The sequence below is a fragment of the Bubalus bubalis genome, chromosome 3, assembly GCF_019923935.1.
Source record: "Bubalus bubalis isolate 160015118507 breed Murrah chromosome 3, NDDB_SH_1, whole genome shotgun sequence".
Taxonomy (NCBI): Eukaryota; Metazoa; Chordata; class Mammalia; order Artiodactyla; family Bovidae; genus Bubalus; species Bubalus bubalis.
The window spans coordinates 123,748,492-123,770,090 of NC_059159.1; the positions used below are offsets into that span (position 1 = coordinate 123,748,492).

Genomic DNA, 21,599 nt, shown 5'->3' on the forward strand with positions numbered 1-21,599 from the left:
CCTACCTCTTCTTATACCTCAAGGTTCCCTTCCTTGAAGACTTTCCTTCTCTCCTCAAGAAACACCCCAATTCCAGTTAAGCTTTTTCTGCAAATGAATTCTATGTATTTATCTTCAGCAGCACTAACAGCATCTATTATGCCCTCTATGCCCTGCTTGGCAGATGTAAGCAGGATTGACCCTGGGCTCTGTCGCTTGTAAGGTTGAATTCAGATTTCGGCTCCTCTCAGTGACTCCTGGCTGGGTATATGCTCCTTGCAGAGAGGAAGGCTTTGGTAAAGGCTTGACCTAGTAGGTAAAGTTGCTGGTAACTGGGCAGAGCTCCATCCAGGGCTTTTCAGTGCAGAAGTTAAACCTGAGTCCCTAGATTCCCAGGCTGAGTAGGCAGTACACCATGCTGCTTACTGTGTGAGCAGCACATAATATGGTCATTTCTTACCTTCGTTGGTCTCAGTGTAAAGTAGAGATGATTATGTAAACAGTACCCAATCATACTCAGCCTCTGGGACTGACCAGTCAGACCCTGTCATCCCCAAAGACACAGTCTGGTCATTGATAACCACATACCGACAATAAGGCACGCAGTTCCCCGGTGCTAGCGCTACCCCATGCAGCCTAGGCCCTGGGCATCCTCACTGTCGCACACACACGGTAGCTCTAGACCTTCAACCCTCTCGACTGTGGCACCCCCAGTCGAATGGTGTCTCCGCTTTCTTGGTCCCCGGCGGATGATACCGAGAGGCGGCGCGGGTTTCCCAGCCGGCGAGGTTAGGCGGCGGCACGCCGGAAGTGGCGGCTGGAGCGGGAGTACTGAGGTGTTGGCCGGCTGTGCTGCGGCCGGGAGCCGGGGGCGGGGGCGTTGGCCATGTTTCCCCTCGGGCTCCGTTGCCCCGGAGGGAACAGGGCGGCTGGAGCCGGGGCTGAGGAGCCGGCACCCTATAGGAGAGAGGCGGCTGCTGCCGGGCCGCTCCCTTCCCCGCCCTCGCCACTACAGCCCAGGGCTGACGCAGCCCCTCCCCCGTCGCCCGGCGGGAGCCCTCGCAGTCCCTGCGCCCCCTCGGAGCCCCCCGGCGGGCGCGCGCTGGAGCTCGGGCTGCCCGGAGCTCCAGAGTCCTCAGCCGCTTCCGCTCAAGGAGATCCTTCACCGCCTTCCCCGCCACGCCGGCCACCCGGGCCTGACTGCAGGGCCGGGAGCCGTGGCCAGCCCTGCCTCAAAGCCCGCCTGGGCGGCCCTGGCGCACGGCTCTTCGGGTGGCTGAGAGAGCGCAGCCTGGGCCGCGGGCTGTTCGTGGACCCGGCGCGGGACAATTTCCGCACCATGACTAACCTCTATGGTTCCATCCATCCCGCGGATTCGGTGTACCTCAGCACCCGCACCCACGGGGCAGTCTTCAACCTCGAGTACTCGCCCGACGGGTAAGCGCGGCCCCTCGGAGGGCGGGGACCCGCCTTCTCCTGGCGAGGCTGCCGGTGCGCGGCTGCCCGGGGCCTGCTCGCCCAGCCAGGCCTGGGGTTTGGGAGTCCCAGTGGGGCAGCCGGCTTTCGTGCCCCTGACTCTGTGAAGCGCTCTGTCGCTGTTGGAGGCCCCGTCCGGCACTTGGAGGTAGGTGAACCCGGGGCTGGTTTGCTCCTCTTCTGGACCAGAGCTCTCCGAAGTGACTAAAGCAATCCCGGCAGGTTTGTCAGAGCCAGTCCACAGTTAAGGTTTTCTGGTACACCGCAGATGCTCAATAAGTTCACTTTGAATAAATTCCCATTTCCCCCGGCACCCTAGGCATGTTTTTCCCACCTAAGCTTTGTCAAGGGTATGGAGCCTGCACAATCCCTGTTCCCTGTGCCCGACCTGCGCTGAGGGTACAAGTGTGGGTTTCTTCGTTCCTTTTCTCCAGTAAGATACTAAGATCCTGCAGAGAGATATCTTGTGATGTGGGCATCTGTGAAGTTTCCAGGCTAGACTAGATGTTCTGTTAACGGTATCTAGCCTTTTTCTTGGCTAATTAAAATACCATGTTTGGCCTCGGTTTACTTTGAGCTATGGAGAATTTTCAAAGTGATATCTATTTTTTAAACTTTGTTATTTGAGTACAGGAACAAGTTCAACAGCAGTCAAAGGAAAAACTTTACACAGGGTTCCACCATGAGGAGACATAAATAATACAACTCTTACCAAATCAGGGCCTCTGGATTCCTAGTCATTTGCTTAGTTGTTCATTCACTCAGTCCCTCATTCAGCATGTATTTGTGGAGCACTTGCTATGCTCCAGAGGCAGAGGTGGCAGTGGTGAGCAAAACAACAAATGGCATCGCGTTCATTAGTCTTGGGACCTATTGGTTCAACTAGACATTAATAAGCATACTAGATAATTTCATAATGTATATTTACAAGTTGAGATAAAGGCTGGAAAGAACCTGTTGTGGACTAGGGTGTTCAAGGTTTCCCTGAGAAAGTGACACTTAACCAAGATGGAAAGATGAGTAGGAGATAAATTAGTCAAGACAGTGTTGAGGAGGGGATAGAAATATTTCAGATGAAGGAACTGGTATGTCAAACGACCTATGGTTCTCTAACATATCATGTTAGAGAAACTGAAAGACGATAGCTTAACAAAGGAAAAAATTGTGCTGAAGAAAGACATAAAATATGCTAACGAAGGAGCAAAGTACTAGAATCTGGGGTCACGGAGCAGGTACACCCTATTTCATTTCACTTGCAAATGCTTTTTCTTAGTATAGTAGTTGACTTGAAACAGTGACTGTGCACCTGAATACAGGGAAGATTGGTGAGAGGAGAAACTATTCTGCTGAAGTTTATCTGTGGAACCTCCTCTCCTCACTCCTTCCTCCAACCAAGTGCTATTCCTAAAGTTTCTCCCAAAATATCAGCAGTTTGTTCTTCATAACCCTTCAGTTCCTCTCTTCAGCATATCTCAGCTCCTTTCCTTCCAGCCTCCTACCTGTTTTCTCAGGCCTTCAGAAATAGTTGTTTCTACTCTTTGAAGGTGGAATTTTAAGTAGAGGGTGAGAGGGATAGAATGAGTTATGAAGAAGGAATTCTCATTACCAGTACTATAAGAATGAGGAGTATATTACTGATAGTTCTTGTTTGAATATGGGCTATGTTTTCCTATAGTAACATTTTTGTAAAGGGTGGTACTTTATTTAGGTACTCTGATATTTCATGCAATAACATGCAACTATACAATTACTAATTACTTACTGTAGAAAACCTAGGCAGTAAATGAAACTAAAAGAAGCTGAATATCCATTATGATCCCAGAGAGTAAATGAATATCTAAGGAATCTTTTTCTTTGTATATATCTTTTTTATTTGTTAAAAAAAATTTTCTTCTTCACTGCACCATGTGCAGCTTGTGGGTCTTAGTTCCCTGACCAGGGATTGAACATGGGCCATGGCAGTGAGAGTGCCGAGTCCTAACCATTGCACTACATGGAACTCCCTTTGTATATTTAACATAAAAATAGAACCTACTGTTTTGTAGCCTGCTTTTTTTCATACATTATAAATTATCTATGTTAATGAATATATTTCTACAGCATTGTTTAAAATTTTTCATTGGTTAAAATAAAACCTCTAAACTGATATTTTAAATTTATGTCCTTATGGTAAGTCCTTAGAATGAGTAAAAGGTTATGAAGATTTTGGATTCCTATTATTAAATTGTCCTTTGTGAAGACTGTACCAATCCTTATTCTTATCAGTCCCAATGAAAGTGCTTGTCTTCCTGTACCCTTGCCAGTATTGCACATTGCCATTCTTTTTCATTTCTGTCAAGGTAATAGGTGAAAATAGTTCAGTGTTTTAATTTTTTAGTCTTCTGACTACATCTAATATGCCCCACTTTTTATAGGACTTAAAATGGTTTTATATAAATTGACATATCTTGTTAAATGAGATGATTTCACATATCCTTCAGTTACATATAAGTTAAATCAGCCTACTGGATACTGTAACCACTGACAAGGACTTCTCAGCACAAAAAGAAGAGGTGATACAGAAGGTAAGAATTAAAATTAAGTATTTGATAGAGACCAGACTAGAAACAATTTGGCACTAAGAAAGAAAAATGAAGGCTACATGGACCAGAAGGTAATTTGTAAAGAACTGTAAAATGTTTTAAGCAATAGCAGCATTGTCAAGATAAGTGTGTCACCTCCTAAAATGGTATTTTGAAAAAGGAAATTTGATAATATTTGCAATAATATGGATTTTCTTACGCTATCCTCTATAAGAATACATTAGGCACTGATGTAGAGAGAATTAGTATAGTGGAAAATAGAAGTGAAGAACTTATCCAGATTGCAGACAAGAGAGGCAAAGAGACTGAAAATATGAAGGAGGATTGGTGACACAAAGCACAAAGAGAAAAATGCATACTGTGTATCTGATTAGTTCCTAACGAAAATGCAATAATAGGATAAAACAAACTTGAAGCAGCAATAGCTGAGAACTTTCCAGAATTGAAGAAAGGTATCAAATGATTTAAGAAACCTGACACACGCCTAGCAGGAATTCTCCCTTGCCATAGAGGAAACTGCAGGACAACAGATATAAAATAGTAAAAGCCAGAGGGAAAAAGGCCTTCAAAGGAGTAACTATGCAAGTGAAAGCCAATCAGTCATCAGTAATAGTGTAAATTAGAGGATAGTGGTGATTACATTTCAGTATGCTGGGAAAAACTGCCAACCTGAATGTCTATACCCAGCAAATATGGGTTCTTTGTTCTTGTCGAGAACAAAGATGAGATAAATACATAAGCATCCAATCAAAGCTGAGTAAGTTTGCCACCAGACCTTCAGTAATGGAATTCTAAGTTCAGAGAGAAGAAAGTGTTTTCAGCTGTAAGGTCTTGAGATAGTAGAAGGAATTAAGATCAAAGAAAGTGGGAAATTTGTATGTAAAACAATCTGATTTTGTTTTTGGGGATTAACAAAGATGTAGCTAAAATAGAAGACAACAATAGCATATAAATTATGAACGGATGTTCGAAGTTCCTTATTTTTTTGAGGGAGAATTGTGATATATTCACTTTAGGCTTTAATGTGTACATACTGAAATGTACAAGGTAACCACCAAAAGACAAGTGTATTATTTCAGGACTAGAAGAAGAAAAAATTTTAGAATGAGGAAAACATATTCTAGAAGACAAGAAAGGGAAAGGGAAGAAAAGTAGAAAAGGTATAATAAAACACAAAGAATCACTGAAAATAAATACAAATATTACTAATTACAATATAGAAGTACTAAATGTACTTCTTGTACATAAGATAGAGGATATATCAAACACCTAAGCAAAAGAAAGATGGTGAGCTATATTTAATATCAACATAATGGGCTTTAAGGCAAAAAAATTACTAGACATACGTTACTTTATATTCAGATCAATTCACCTGAAAAATAAAAAAATTCTGAAATTGAGTTTTTTAACTTATATACTCCAAAATTGATAACTTCAAGGAGAAAAGAGAAAACTTATAGAGTTGATATTAATGTACATTATAGCATACCTCAGTTAAATCAGGCAGACAGAAACAGTACTACTTCTAAAGAGTATAGAGTACCGCATTCAGGCCTGATGTTCAGCTAGTACACATTGGTTCAGCTGTACCAGTTGTTAAAATATTAATATATATCCATGGTGGTTGAATAGTTAGTTACTGCCCCAAGTCCACTGAGTGCCCTCCTAGTACTTAAGCACCTTCCATAGGATCTCCTAGAGTAACCCATTTGTGGTAACTAGACTCTTGGGAGATCCAGAGATAAAAGGAGCAGTCAGATGAGAGTAATGGCACTACTGGAGGCACCATCCAAACGTTAATTCTCTTGACAAAGTGTGAACACCCACTGCAGGATAGAACCCGTGGCAGGTAAATGAGGTCAGTGGGGTGGTTTGTGGATGAATACCATATGGATACAGATCCCTAATCTTATCGTTCTTACTGAATTTCACCTTTATTTAGTGGTATAATTTTCCCAAAAGCCACTGAATACATACCCACCACAGGCATCAGTAACACTCTATTAATGAACATGACTGCCAAAGTAAGTGTTCTCTATATCAGAAACATTTAGTTAAGAGAACTGAGATGCAGAAAGGATGTTAAAGGATTTGTACTCTTAACGTTTATGCTCTTAACTACTGTATTACATTATGTCTCATCTGGGCTGAAGGATTAGGTTTGATATCAAATATGATGTATCAATTATTTTGTGACAGTTATTAATATAATTGAATGTAAAAATTAACAGCAAGCATTATAAGGGCTAAATTTTTTCCAGTATACTTACTGTTAACTGCAGCAAAAGATAAAAAGAGGATTCAGCTCCATGAACAATTTTATTGCTATTAAGAGTGATTTTTTTTTTTTTACTTATCAAGACCACAAGTTACTTAATAACTACCTATTTATAAGGAATTTTTAAACTGAAATATAGTTGCTTTACAATATTGTGTTAGTTTCAGGTATACGGAAAAGTGACTTAGATATATGTATATTTTTTCAGATTTTTTTCCATTATAGATGTTATAAGATATTGACTATACTTTGTGCTGTATAGTAAATCCTTGTTGCTTATCTATTTTATCTGTAGTGGTTTGTATCTGTTAATCTCCTACAATGAAAAAAAAAAAAAATCTCCTACAATGGCAAGCCACTCCAGTACTCTTGCCTGGAAAATCCCATGGACGGAGGAGCCTGGTAGGCTGCAGTCCATGGGGTCGCTACGAGTCGGACGCGACTGAGCGACTTCACTTTCACTTTTCACTTTCACGCAATGGAGAAGGAAATGGCAACCCACTCCAGTGTTCTTGCCTGGAGAATCCCAGGGACGGGGGAGCCTGCTGGGCTGCCGTCTATGGGGTCGCACAGAGTTGGACACGACTGACGCTACTTAGCAGCAGCAGCACTCCTAATTTATCATTCCTTCCTTCCTCTTTTGTAACCATGTTTGTTTTATATGATGACTACCTGTTTAATGTGGAAATTCTTGGAGGGTCTTTATGCAGTTTCCTATGGCAGTTCATGGTCCAAACAAAGGCATCTGGGTCAAAGAGATAATTATGGCTACAATTTCTAAAATTAATAAATGTTTGGGAGTTACTAGAATAATTTGATAAACAATTTGAGTTAGAATTAATATCACTTGGCAAGCATTTTTATAACCTATAGGTTAGCCTATTTTTTAATTTTGTAAATTTAAAATTTTTATTCATATGTTAATTTATATTACTATTGAATATTTAGTATTTTTTAATATCACACTTATGTAACAGCTGCCTCATGGCTTTTTTTTCCCCACACACACAAAGATGAGTTAAAAATTCCTCTCTTATAAGGCCACATATTTCAAAAGATTGTCATTAAATAGTTTCTCAGGATAATGTGATTGCTAGAAATCAATAGCATGTATTTTCAAGTTAAATATTTATAAGTAAAAATTTATAAATAGCTCATAAGTCAAAGTAGAAATGATAATGGAAATTAGAAATATTTAGAACTAAATGAAAATACCACATCTCAAAAGTTGTGGGATATAAATAAATCTGTACTTAGTATGAAAATTATGATTTTTAATAAACTAGAAAGGAAGACAAGGAAAATTAATTAGCAGAGTATCTATCTCAAGAAACGATAACAGAATAGTGAAGTTATAACAAAGTAAATCTGAAGAAAGCCAGAGGAAGGAAATACAGAAATATAGCAAAAAATTATTGAAATTCTAAAAATCAATAGAAATATGCAACAGAAAGATTTGTCTTTGAAAAGACAAAGAATAATGAAACATGTTCATTAAATTGATCAATAGAATACCCAGATAAACAATATTTAGAATGAAAAGGGGGATATAATTTTAGATGCAAGAAGCAGAGATTGTAGCTTTCCAGAAGTAGCAGAATAGGTGGTTTGGACCAACCCTCCAACTGAGAATAATTAGAAAATCTACAGAAAAACATCAACATCTAATATAAGATATAAACAGTTACGTTTGAAGGGAATAGAGAACTGAGGCAGTGAGGAAATTGCAGGGCTAAGCTCTGCAAAAGGAGGGTAGCCAGAGATGTGAATCCACCTTTTTAGCCAACTGAATGTAGCAATATGGTAGAAATGAAAGATTGATTTGACATTAGAAAATATATTAATTGTAAATCACTACATTAACATATTAAAACTATAGGATAATTTCAGTAAATGTTAAAAAATATTTTATATACTTTAATGTATATTAATGAAAAAAAATGTAACAGATTTGAGGTAGAAGAGAATTTCCTTAATCCAATAGTAGGAATCTACCAAAACAAACAAACCAACCCTATAGCAAACATTGTGCTTAATGATGAACTGGTGACTGTATTCTTAAAGATCAGGAATAAGACAAGAGTGCTTGCTATATAAACATTTCTGTTCAACATTGTACTGAAGGTCCTAGCCGGTGCAGCAAAGAAAAAAAGTATTAAAAATAAGAAAGCAGTTGTTTGTAGATGATTAATGATAATTGACAAAGAAAACCTAAAATAACATGTGATAAATATTAAAATAAGATTGATGAATAAATAACATTTAAAAAAATCAGTTGACCTTCTGTACACCAGCAGCAAATGAAACAAAATTAAAAAAAAAAAATTTACAAGAGCATCAAAAAATATCTCAAGTACCCAAGAATAGATCTAATGAAAGATAGGCATGATCTACATGGAGAAAATCTCCACTGCAAATGGAGATATGTCATGTTCAAGGATTGGAAGTCTTTGTATTATAAAACTATCAACTCTATGCAAACTTTTCTATAGATTTATTACAACCTCAAAATCCACAGGTGGATATGTATCTGTATGTATAACTTCCTATGTCAATTCTAAATGTATAAGGATGTACAAAGAATTGTTACAGTTCTCTTGCTAAGAATATCTTAAATATATGGAAAACTGTGCATATTACTGATGAGATGATCCAATGCTGTATGATATAAATTGTACAAGATTAATTTGTAAAGTCACTGCCTCCTAATAAAAATACCAACAAGATTTTTTAGTAGGACCTGACATACTATACCTAAAATTCATTTGGAGAAGAGAGTATGACATTAGCTTCCCCTAAAATGTTTATTGGGGCAGTGAGGGGGTCTTGCTTTGCTACTTGCCAGACCTTTTAGAAATTGCATGAAATAGAATATAGAGTCCTAAAAGAAAATCTATATATGACAAAGATGGAATTTACAAAGGTATAGAGTTTGATGTTGGGACAAATGACATCTAGTTTTAAAAGTTACAAATTATGCCATGTACAAAAATAGATTATATTAAAATGAAAAAATGACCATCAGTCTTATTGATCTTTTAATAGCTCTCTTGTTTATAATGTTTAATATTAAGACTTTCCAAAAATCATTGATTCATTACTTTTATGCATGAAAAGAAGACAAGTTCATTTCATGACTCTTCTAACAAAAAGAAATATTTATGCGTCTTCTAAAATTACATATATTTGAACATTTTTACTCATGGTAGTCAACTAAAACAAAAATCCTACGGATATTATTAAATTTTTTAAATTCAGATACCTCACAAAAGGATTTAGACGGACATCCTTTAAAGGATAATTTCATGATTTCTAAATATGGAAAAGATTTCAATTTAGTAGATGCTTCCCCTTACCTTGTTAAACCTTTGTTCTGAATTTTAAAGTTTGGCCATTTAGAATTCTATCTTACGCACTTTCATCTTAAAGTGTAAAAATCCCATGTGCTTTTGGAATTATAAATTGAAAAGATTGCACTTTCAGAATTTCATTTGAAAGTAAAATCAATGCATTTCAATCTTGAATTGAAATCAAGATTTCGTTTGCTAGGTCTGAGTCTAAAATATCAGTATTTACAGAAAACTAAGACAAAATCAATAAAAGACAATAGATTTTCAGAAATCAAAATGGTGTTTGACTATCAGACATAAAAGAAATTGACAGTAACACAATAATAGTAGGAGACTTTAAACACCCCCAGTTTTGATGGACAGATCATCAAAACAAAATTAATAAGGAAACACAAGTCTTACATGATACGTTAGATGAGATGGATCTCATTGTTATCTTCAGGACATTCCATCCAAAGGCAGAAGAATACACCTTCTCAAGTGCACTTGGAACATTCTCCAGGATAGACCACATGTTGGGTCACAAAACAAACCTCAGAAAATTTAAGAAAATTGAAATCATATCAAGCATCTTCTCTGACTACAATGCTATGAGACTCGATATCAATTACAAGAAAAATGTAAGAAACACAAACACATGGAGATTAAACAACATGTTTCTAAATAACCAATAGGTTACTGAAGAAATCAGAAGGGAAATAAAAAAATTTCTAGAAACAAGTGACAATGAAAACATGACAACTCAAAACCTATGGGATGCAGCAAAAGCAGTCTTAAGAGGGAAGTTAATAGCAATACAGTCATACCTCAAGAAACAAGAAAAACATCAAATAGACAACCTGACTTTACACCTAAAACAACTGGAAAAAGAAGAACAGAAAAACCCCAAAGTTAGTAGAGGGAAAGAAATCATAAAGATCTGAGCAGAAATGAAAGAAACAGTAGTAAAGATTAATAAAACTAAAAGCTGGTTCTTTGAGAAGATAAAAGTGACAAACCTTTAGCCAGACTCATCAAGAAAAAAAGAATCAAATCAACAAAATTAAAAATGACAAAGGAGAGGTTACAACAAACAATGCAGAAATAAAAGGATTATAAGAGACTATTATGAACAACTATATGGCAATAAAATGGATAGCCTTAAAGAAATGGACAGATTCTTAGAAAAGTTCAATCTTCCAAGACTGAACCAGGAAGAAATAGAAATTATGACCAACCCAATTACAAGCACTGAAATTGAAGCTGTGATCAAAAATCTCCCAAAAAACAAAAGCCCAGGACCAGATGGCTTTATAGAATTCTGTCAAACATTTAGAGAAGAGCTAACGCCTATCCTTCTAAAACTTTCAACAAATTGCAGAGGAAGGAACATTTCCAAACTCATTCTTTGAGGCCACCATCACCCTGATACCAAAACCAGACAAAGACAACACAAAACTATAGGCCAGTATCACTGATGAACACAGATGCAAAAATCCTCAACAAAATTTTAGCAAACAGAATTCAGCAACACATCAAAAATCTCATACACCATGATCAAGTTGGGTTTATTCCAGGAATGCAGGGATTCTTCAATATATGCAAATCAATCAATGGGATACACCCTGTTAACAAATTGAAAGATAAAAGCCATAAGATAATCTCAATAGATGCAGAAAAGGCCTTTGACAAAATTCAGCACCCATTTATGATTAAAACTCTTCAAAAAATAGGCATAGAAGGAACCTGCCTCAATATAGTAAAGGCCATATATGATAAGCCTATGGCAAACATTATTCTCAATGGTGAAAAACTGAAAGCATTCCCCCGAAGATCAGGAACAAGAAAAGGGTGTCTACTTTTACCGCTATTCAACATAGTTCTGGAAGTCCTAGCTACAGTAGTCAAAGAAGAAAAAGAAATAAAAGGAATCCAGATTGGAAAAGAGGAAGTAAAGCTCTCACTGTTTGCAGATGACATGATACTGTACATAGAAAACCCTAAAGATAGTATCAGAAAATGACTAGAGCTAATCAGTGAATTTAGCAAGGTTGTAGGATACAAAATCAATACATAGACATCACTTGCATTTCTATATACTAACAATGAAAAATCAGAGAAATTAAGGATTCAATCTCATTCACCATTGCAACAAAAAGAATTAATTACCTTGGAATAAACTTAAGGAGACAAAAGAACTGTACACAGAAAATTTTAAGACACTGATGGAAGAAATCAAAGATGACATAAAAAGATGGAGAGATATTCCATGTTCCTGGGTAGGAAGAATCAATATTGTGAAAATGATTATACCACCAAATGCAATCTACAGATTCAGTGCAATCCCTATCAAATTACCAATGACATTTTTCACAGAACTAGAACAAAAAATTTCACAATTCATATGGAAACACAAAAGACCCTGAATAGCCAAAGCAGTCTTGAGAAAGAAGAGTGGAGCTGGAGGAATCAACTTCCCTGACTTCAGATTATACAACAAAGCTACAGTCATCAGAACAGTATGGTAGTGACACAAAAACAGAAATACAGACCAGTAGAACAAGACAGAAAGCCCAGAAATAAACCCATGCACCTACGGGGCCCTTATTTTGACAAAGGAGGCAAGAATATACAATGGGGCAAAGACAGCCTCTTCAATAAATGGTGCTGGGAAAACTGGACAGCTACATGTAAAAGTATGAATTTAGAACACTTCCTAACACCATACACAAAGATAAACTCAAAATGGATTAAAGACCTAAATGTAAGACTAGAAACTATAAAACTCTTAGAGGAAAACATAGGCAGAACACTCGATGACATAAATCAAAGCAAGATCCTCTATGACCCACCTCCTCAGTTCAGTTCAGTCACTCAGTTGTGTCCGACTCTTTGCAACCCCATGAACTGCAGCACACCAGGCCTCCCTGTCCATCACCAACTCCTGCAGTTCACCCAAACCCATGTCCATCAAATCCGTGATGCCATCCAGCCATCAAATCCTCTGTCGTCCCCTTTTCCTCCTGCCCCCAATCCCTCCCAGCATCACAGTCTTTTCCAATGAGTCAGCTCTTCGCATGAGGTGGCCCAAGTACTGGAGTTTCAGCTTTAACATCATTCCTTCCAAAGAACACCCAGGACTGATCTCCTTCAGAATGGACTGGTTGGATCTCCTTGCAGTCCATGGAACTCTCAAGAGTCTTCTCCAACACCACAGTTCAAAAGCATCAGTTCTTTGGCACTCAGCTTTCTTCACAGTCCAACTCTCAAATCCGTACATGACCACTGGAAAAACCACAGCCTTGACTAGATGGACCTTTGTTGGCAAAGTAATGTCTCTGCTTTTGAATATGCTATCTAGGTTGGTCATAACTTTCCTTCAAGGAGTAAGCGTCTTTTAATCTCATGACCAACCTCCTAGAGTGATGGAAATAAAAACAAAAGTAAGCAAGTGGGACCAGATTAAACTTAAAAACTTTTGCACAGCAAAGGAAACTATAAGCAAGGTGATAAGACAACCCTCAGAATGGGAGAAAGTAATAGCATATGAAACAACTGACCAAGGATTAATTTCTAAAATATACAAACAGCTCATACAACTCAGTGGTGGAAAAACAAACAATTCAAAAAGTGGGGAAAAGACCTAAACAGACATTTCTCCAAAGAAGACATACACATGGCTAAAAAACATGTAGAAAGATAATGCTCAACATCACTCATTATTAGAGAAATGCAAATCAAAACCACAATGAGATATCACCTCATACCGGTCAGAAGGGCCATTACCAAAAAGTCAACAACAATAAATGCTGGAGAAGGTGTGGAGAAAAGGGAACGCTCTTGCACTATTGGTGGGAGTGTAAATTGATATAGTCACTATGGAAGATGGTATGGAGATTCCTTAAAACACTAGGAATAAAACCACCATATGACCCAGCAATCCCACTCCTAGGCATATACACTGAGGAAACCAGGGTTGAAAAAGACTCATGTATCCCATTGTTTATTGCAGCACTATACAATATCTAGAACATGGAAGCAACCTAGATGTCCATTGACAGATGAATGGATAAAGAAGTTGTGGTACATATACACAATAGAGTATTACTCAGCAGGAGTGCATTTGAGTCAGTTCTGATGAGGTGGATTAACCTAGAACCTATTGTATAGAGTGAAGTGAGTCAGAAAGAGAAAGATAAATATCTTATTCTAACACATATATGGAATATAGAAAAATGGTACTGAAGAATTTATTTATAGGGCAGCAATGGAGAAACAGATGTAGAGAATAGACTTACGGACATGGGGAGAGGGTGAGATGTATGGGAAGAGTAACATGGAAACTTACATTACCATATACAAAATAGATAGCCAACGGGAATTTGTTGTATGGCTCAGTAAACTCAAACATGGGCTCTGTATCAACCTAGAGTGGTGGGATGGGGAGGGAGATGGGAGGGAGGTTCAAAAGGGAGCAGATATAGGTATACTTATGGCTAATTCCACCCTGCTTATTTAACTTATATGCAGAATACATCATGAGAAACACTGGGCTGGAAGAAGCACAAGTTGGAAGCAAGATTGCTGGGAGAAATATCAATAACCTCAGATATGCAGATGACACCACCCTTATGGCAGAAAGTGAAGAAGAACTAAAAAGCCTCTTGATGAAAGCGAAAGAGGAGAGTGAAAAAGTTGGCTTAAAGCTCAACATTCAGAAAACGAAGATCATGGCATCTGGTTCCGTCACTTCATGGGAAATAGATGGGGAAACAGTGTAAACAGTGTCAGACTTTATTTTTTTGGGCTCCAAAATCACTGCAGATGGTGATTGTACTCCTTGGAAGGAAAGTTATGACCAACCTAGATAGCATATTCAAAAGCAGAGACATTACTTTGCCAACAAAGGTTCGTCTAGTTAAGGCTGTAGTTTTTCCAGTGGTCACGTATGGATGTGAGAGTTGGACTGTGAAGAAAGCTGAGTGCAGAAGAATTGATGCTTTTGAACTGTGGTGTTGGAGAGACTCTTGAGAGTCCCTTGGATTGCAAGGAGATCCAACCAGTTCATTCTAAAGGAGATCAGTCCTGGGTGTTCTTTGGAAGGAATGATGCTAAAGCTGAAACTCCAGTACTTTGGCCACCTCATGTGAAGAGTTGACTCATTGGAAAAGACTGATGCTGGGAGGGATTGGGGGCAGGAGGAGAAGGGGACGACAGGATGAGATGGCTGGATGGCATCACCAACTCGATGGATGTGAATTTGAGTGAACTCCGGGAGTTGGTGATGGACAGGGAGGCCTGGCGTGCTGCAATTCATGGGGTCGCAAAGAGTCAGACACGACTGAGTAACTGAACTGATGGCTGATTCATATTGAGGTTTGACAGAAAACAACAAAATTCTGTAAAGCAATTATCCTTCAATAAAAAAGTTTAAAAAATGGTGTTTGTAAAAGGTTTATAAAAATGTAATTTTGTAATAGGAAAGGGCTGAAACAAGAAACAGTACTAAAATCCATAAAAGAAAAGGTTTAGTTTAACTAAAACTGGTTTGGTAAGATGTATGCTAGACCTTTGAGTCCATTTTAATAGATGCTGATGAAGAATTGCCTAATTTATATGATCTTAAGTTGCCTCATTTAAGCATGTTTTTCTGAAGCCAGCTTTTCTCATGTAAAAATATGTTTTTTAGGCTCCTTCATATGCATATAAAGTTATCCCTTTTTAAGTGTTGCACCATTTTGCAAAGTATTATATACTATGGCTTATATAATTGATCTTTCTTTCATGTACACTTAGGTTACTTCTAGTTTCTCCCTACAATGAAGCATATCTTTATATGTGCTTCTTTGTATTTGGAAATTATTATTTCTGTAGATTGGATTCTCAGAAAAAAAAAATGCTGAGATAAAAGATATGCACGTTTAAAATTTGGTAGATACTGGTACTCTCCATACAAGCTGCATCCAGCTTATACTTCACCATAATGTATGAGAGTAGTATTTCCTACTACTACTTGGAACAGTGAATAGTCTCAATCTTTTAAATATTTGCTACTAATGTGGACAGAAGTTATTCATGTATATCTTATATAGTCATAAATAGATGAATATCAATAAAACGAGAATGCTAAATAAACTAAAAGAAATGTGTCATTTCCTTCCAGGTCAGTGCTGACAGTTGCTTGTGAACAGACTGAAGTTCTACTTTTTGATCCTATATCTTCAAAGCACATAAAAACACTTTCTGAAGCTCATGAAGACTGTGTAAATAATATAAGGTTAGTATTACTGTGAGAAAGTAAATTTTATTAATGTGACCCAAAATATTCTGTTTTGGAAGTTAGTGAAAATTTATAATGCCTTGACCAGCAGTACTAGATGGTACACATTTGTGAATTGTGCAACTTTTCCTTTTAATTACAAAAGTTACTGTTAACCATTTTGGATTGGAATCTTTCTGAAATGCATTTTCACTTCCATATAATTTTACCTTTTCTCTTTGTGTTTTAGGGCCATCATTATGAACCTCAGCCATGTATTTTGTTAGTCCTGTAATGCTTTGGGCAGTGCCATTGCTTAGCCTCTCTCACCACCAGCCCCCAGATTCAAACTGTTGAGGGGAAAAAAACAGATAGGCACAGAGAACTTCTTTATTGTTTTAAGCTCCTTAAATTCTCAATAATGTGGGAAATAACAGTTGTATAGTTTGGTGGACTAATACACAGTCATTAAAATGATGATTACAGATGCTGCATATCAACATGGACAAATGCTTGAAATAGTACAGGTTAAAATCATAAAAACTGTATAAATAGGACATGCAGAAGAAAAAGAGGAAGTATTTTAAAATGCTTACAGTAGATATATTAGAATGAATGGATTATGAGTAGTTTTCTGTTTTCAAAACTATATAATGAGATTATATGACTTTTGTAATGATTACTTTTAATTATCAAAAAAAAAGAAATGCTCCAAACATATAGAACAGTAGGTTAAATAGCACAAAAGATACAGCTAGGCTCTGAAACAACATAAACATCTTTGTGGCCATGTGGCCAGACTGGAACATACACAAAAAGCTGTTAAAGAACTGAAGACACAAGCCCACTGGGTTTTCAGGCTGGCACTGACATGTAGTAGTTTAACTCCTGTCCGGAATCAAAAATGCTAAAGTATTTCATGTGAGGCAGGAACCAGAACCAGAATTATTACATGAAGCCAGGGGTTTAGTTGGAATGTCTGTCCCATATTTGTGAAAGGCTGTAAAAAGGAGAAAGCTGTTAATTACCTGGGGCTATAGCTTTTAGCTGATAAAGATTTGTATAGCCTCATGACCATGAATTGAATGAAGCCATTGCTGAGTCAGTGATTGAAGGTATATATGTGATAGTTCCAATATCATCATGAAACTGGAAGCTTTGATCTCAATGAGACCGAGTAGTGAATTTGGGTCCAGAAATCCAAACAGGACAACTATAAAATCATTAAATAGGAAGAGAGAAAGAAATTGTTTTTTTCATCTTTCTTACTCAAAAGGAGTCTACAACCAAAATTCTAAAACTCATTAAGGTAATCTAATATTAATATAACAAAATCAGCAACTGGAACAGGCATTTTCTCCAGATGAAATTAACTTTTATGGAGTAGTCCAACAAAGACTTTATTTTAAAAAATGAATTATTTATTTTTTTTGACTAGGTAATACATGCACGTGGTACAAAATTCAAAGGTACAAAAGGGTAAACAGTGAAAAGTAAGTCTATCTCCCACCTCTGTCCCCTAGCCACCCAGTTCCTCTCCCCAGAGGCAACCACTATTACCAGTTTCTTGGTATCTTTTCTGAAATAGTTTATGCATGTACAAACATATATACACATACACTCATACATGCACACACACACACACACACACACACACACACACACACACACACACATATATATATATATATACACACTTTTATATAAATGGTAGCATTCTACACATACTAATACATACCTTGGTTTTTTCACTTAATGACATATTTAGAGATCATTCCATATTTGTACCCATGGGATGATTTTATTCTTTTTAACGGCTGCATAGTATTCCATTGATTGGAAGACACTTTAAAGCATTTTTAGGATGCTCAAATAAGTTAACAGAAAAAAAAAAACCCAGATACTTTCCATTAATAGAGAGCTCAAAATTATGAAACAAAAGAGATGAAACAAGAATAGGTTAATATGGAAAAGAAGTAACTAGAACTTTTATAAATTAAAAATATAGTTGGTATATTAAAAAACTTAATAGATGGGATAATTATTACCCTGTACACCACTGATGAGAGAATTAATGGGTTGGAAAATATTACTAAGAATTTTACGTAGAGATTAATTGAGATATGTAATATATCAAATACAGAAAAAAAGAAGTTGCAGAGATTGAAGGAGAACTAAATTTTGAAGACACAAAGGCTGAGAATTTTTTGCATTGAAAAAAGACCTGAATTCTTGAATTAAAAGTAAACTGTAGTGTTTAGTGGGTTAAACAAGGATAAATTCACATCTAGACAGGTTGTGATGAAACTCTAGGATATCAAAAATAAAGAAAATCTTACCACCAAAGTTAGAAGCCAGATTATCTATGGAGCTATGATAATTAAACTACCTGATTTCTTATCACCAATAGTTGATGCTAGAAGAAAAAGGAGTAATACCTTAAATATCAGTACAGTCCATGGGGTTGCTGGGAGTCGGATACGACTGAGTGACTTCACTTCCACTTTTCACTTTCATGCATTGGAGAAGGAAATGGCAACCCACTCCAGTGTTCTTGCCTGGAGAATCCCAGGGACGGGGGAACCTGCTGGGCTGCCGTCTATGGGGTCGCACAGAGTCGGACACGACTGAAGCGACTTAGCAGCAGCAGCAGCAAGACAAAGTAATGTTTGATACCATTTCATATCCAGATAAATTCTTATTCTAGGATAAATAATTTCAATTATATATAATAATTATAAATGTTATTATTAATAGAAGGTAGGTTAGGATTTTAGGGGGAAGAAGGTGCATTTAAAACAAAGTTATAATGAAAGCTCTAGATCAGCACTATCTTAAAAATTGTCTGGTAGTCACATAAAGACACTAATTTTTAATAATTTATTTGCTCCAATATGCCTAAAATGTTATTTCAACATGCTATCAGTATTAAAAATACTGAGATATTTTACTTCCTTTTTTTTTTTCATGCTAAATCTTCAAAATCCAGTGTATATTTTAAACTTAGAGCACATCTTGAGTCAGACTGGCCACATATTAAGGACTCAAAAGCAACATGTGTCTAATGGCTACCAAATTGCACACTGTAGCTCTGGATGGTGACAACAAATAGGTTGTATGGGTGAAGGAGATTTGTTCAGTGGGAAGGTATAACATTTAAGGTTCACATCATGTTTAGGAAGAGGATAGAAATACTAAGTAATTTCTGACTCTTTCAGAACAATTTATGATTAAATATATATGATAAAAAATTAATAAAAATTTCATTTATAGCTTTCAAACCAGCAGAGTGGGGTAGGGGGTGGCAGAGACTATTAAAAACTTGATCAGTAAACAGAAGGGAAGCTTAAAAAAGTAAAAATAAAAAAGCAAAGGAAAGGAAAGATAAATAGAAAACAAGAAGTAGAAATAGGTCCAAAATATTAATAGTCTACATTTACATATAAATGAATTGATCTTCTTTATTAACAGACAGAAATTTGAATAAAAAACAAGATCACACATATACTCTTTATGAAGATACCAAAAATAAAACTACCCAGAAATGGGAAAAGAAAATTGATGTAGGTTATCCCTGTTGAACAGATGGAAGACCAGAGGCTTTCTTTGATAAGGATAAAGTGTAACTACATATTAAAAGAAAAATCCACCAAGCATATATAATAATCATGAACTTGTATAAAACTTGAAATTAAGAAAGCAAAAACAGAATAATAAGGAATTACTAATACATGTCTATAATCATAGTAAGAGGTTTTAATACAGTTCTGTACAAAAACTGGTAAATCAAGCAAATAAAAATTAAGTTGTAAAAGATTTTAAATACTTTGAATAACCTTTCTGCTTAAAACAGAAATGTTGGATAATTTTTCTTTAATATTGTTTTAATGTAGAGTTGAGCTGATAAGAAAGTAAGGACTCCTAGGGCCAAATATGAAGTGGAAGCAAGAATGCAAAGAAGTAAACATGTATTCAGCTGGCTTTTACCCTGGAGGCATCTGCTAAATGCCTGTGACTCTTTGAGTTTCTGTTTTGACAGGTATGAGAAGTACAAAGGACAGGAGAGTTAATTCTACATCCAGTTCAAGGTGAGGAGTCTAGTAGAAAACTATGCATAAGACTGGGGCTACAAATTCTGCAAAGGGCTACAGTTTCAGCATTAAGGTTTTCTAGAAATAAACCACCTTGTTTATCTAGACTGTGGCACTGGGTAGAGGCATGTCAAAAATCTCTGTGAGTTACTAACCACAAGCGAGCCTTCATGCAGCCTTCACACAGCCATATGGTCCAAACTCCTCCAGCCAGCAATTTTAAATTGGTTCCAGCTTAGTAGTGCTGTGAGAAGAAATGCAAATCTCTGGAGGAGAAAACTCAGTATTATAAAGAAGTCAGTTCTTCCCCTAAAGTAGTCTGAATTTAGTGCAGTTTTAATAAAACATCCCAACAGGATTTTTTATTTTTAATTTTTTTTTAAAGGGTTGTTTTTTTTTAAAACTTGATATAAAAGTTCATACTTAACGATAAAGCACCAAGAATGTCTGAGAAAACTTTGAGGAAGACTGAGATGATAAGAGTACCCACCCCTCTAGATATCAGACCTTATCTTAGGACAGGGATAAATTAAGTGACCAATGAAATGAAATAGAACTTCCAGAAACAGACACATGCCTACATGAAAATTTGATTTATGACAGCAGGTTATTTACAAACCAGTGGGGGGAAATGAAAAAGAGATTGGTTTTGTGTGTGACTTGATGGACGTGAGTCTGGGTGAACTCCGGGAGTTGGTGATGGACAGGGAGGCCTGGCGTGCTGTGATTCATGGGGTCGCAAAGAGTCGGACACGACTGAGCGACTGATCTGATCTGATCGGATATATATAAAAGATGAAAATGAAATTAGATTTCTACCTCATATCATAACTAAAAATAACTGCCAGTTTCTTTGTTTTTAGAAGAAATATAGAATATATTTATATTCTAAGTACAATAAAGGATTCTTTTTAAGACACACCAAACAAGTATAAACCATTAAGGATTGATAAAGTCACCTATATTAAAATTTAGAACTTCATTGTAACTAAAGACATAACAGTGTGAGAGGATGCGCGATAAGCTGGTGGGAGAAGATATTTTCTATGCACATAGCCAAGAAAAGGATTAGTATCCAGAATATATGAATAAATTACCTTAAAGCAAAATAGGCAGAGACTCACTAAGAGAAAATATCAATAAAATGAGCAATAAATATGGAAAGATTTTCAAGCTTACTAGTTATCATGGAAATGCAAATAAAATAGCAATAAAGAACGAGTATTGGCAAAGATGCTGAAAAATAGACACTTAGACATTATTGATGGAGTATAAATTGGTAAAATTATTTTGAGCAATTTAGCAATATCTGGTTAAAATTGAATATCAGTTGTTTAAAAGAAACCACATATGAATAAAGCAATGTGTAAAGAAGTTTCATTATAGCATTGTCAGTAATAGAAGTTGGAAACAAATCTCCCATCAAGAGGACTATAAATAAATTGTATACTCATACAATGGAATACTATACATCGGTTAAATGAAGTAGAAGCATCAGCATCTGAGATGTATCTCAGAAATTCAGGATTGAGCCAGAAAAACAAATTGTAGAATGAGCTGTACACAGTGTGATACCATTTATATAAAGTTTAAATAAACGTAAAC

General features: G+C 36.7%; 1 protein-coding gene across 1 annotated transcript in view; it reads left to right on the forward strand.

The window, feature by feature from the left end:
- Positions 1–756: 756 nt before the first annotated feature.
- DCAF10 (DDB1 and CUL4 associated factor 10) overlaps positions 757–21,599 on the forward strand; it is a 55,366-nt gene continuing 34,523 nt past the window's right edge. The window contains exons 1-2 of the mRNA XM_006063477.4: positions 757–1,416; positions 15,808–15,921. Coding sequence (XP_006063539.2) covers positions 866–1,416; positions 15,808–15,921 — 665 coding nt within the window. The 5' untranslated portion in view covers positions 757–865. The remainder of the gene's footprint in view (positions 1,417–15,807; positions 15,922–21,599) is intronic.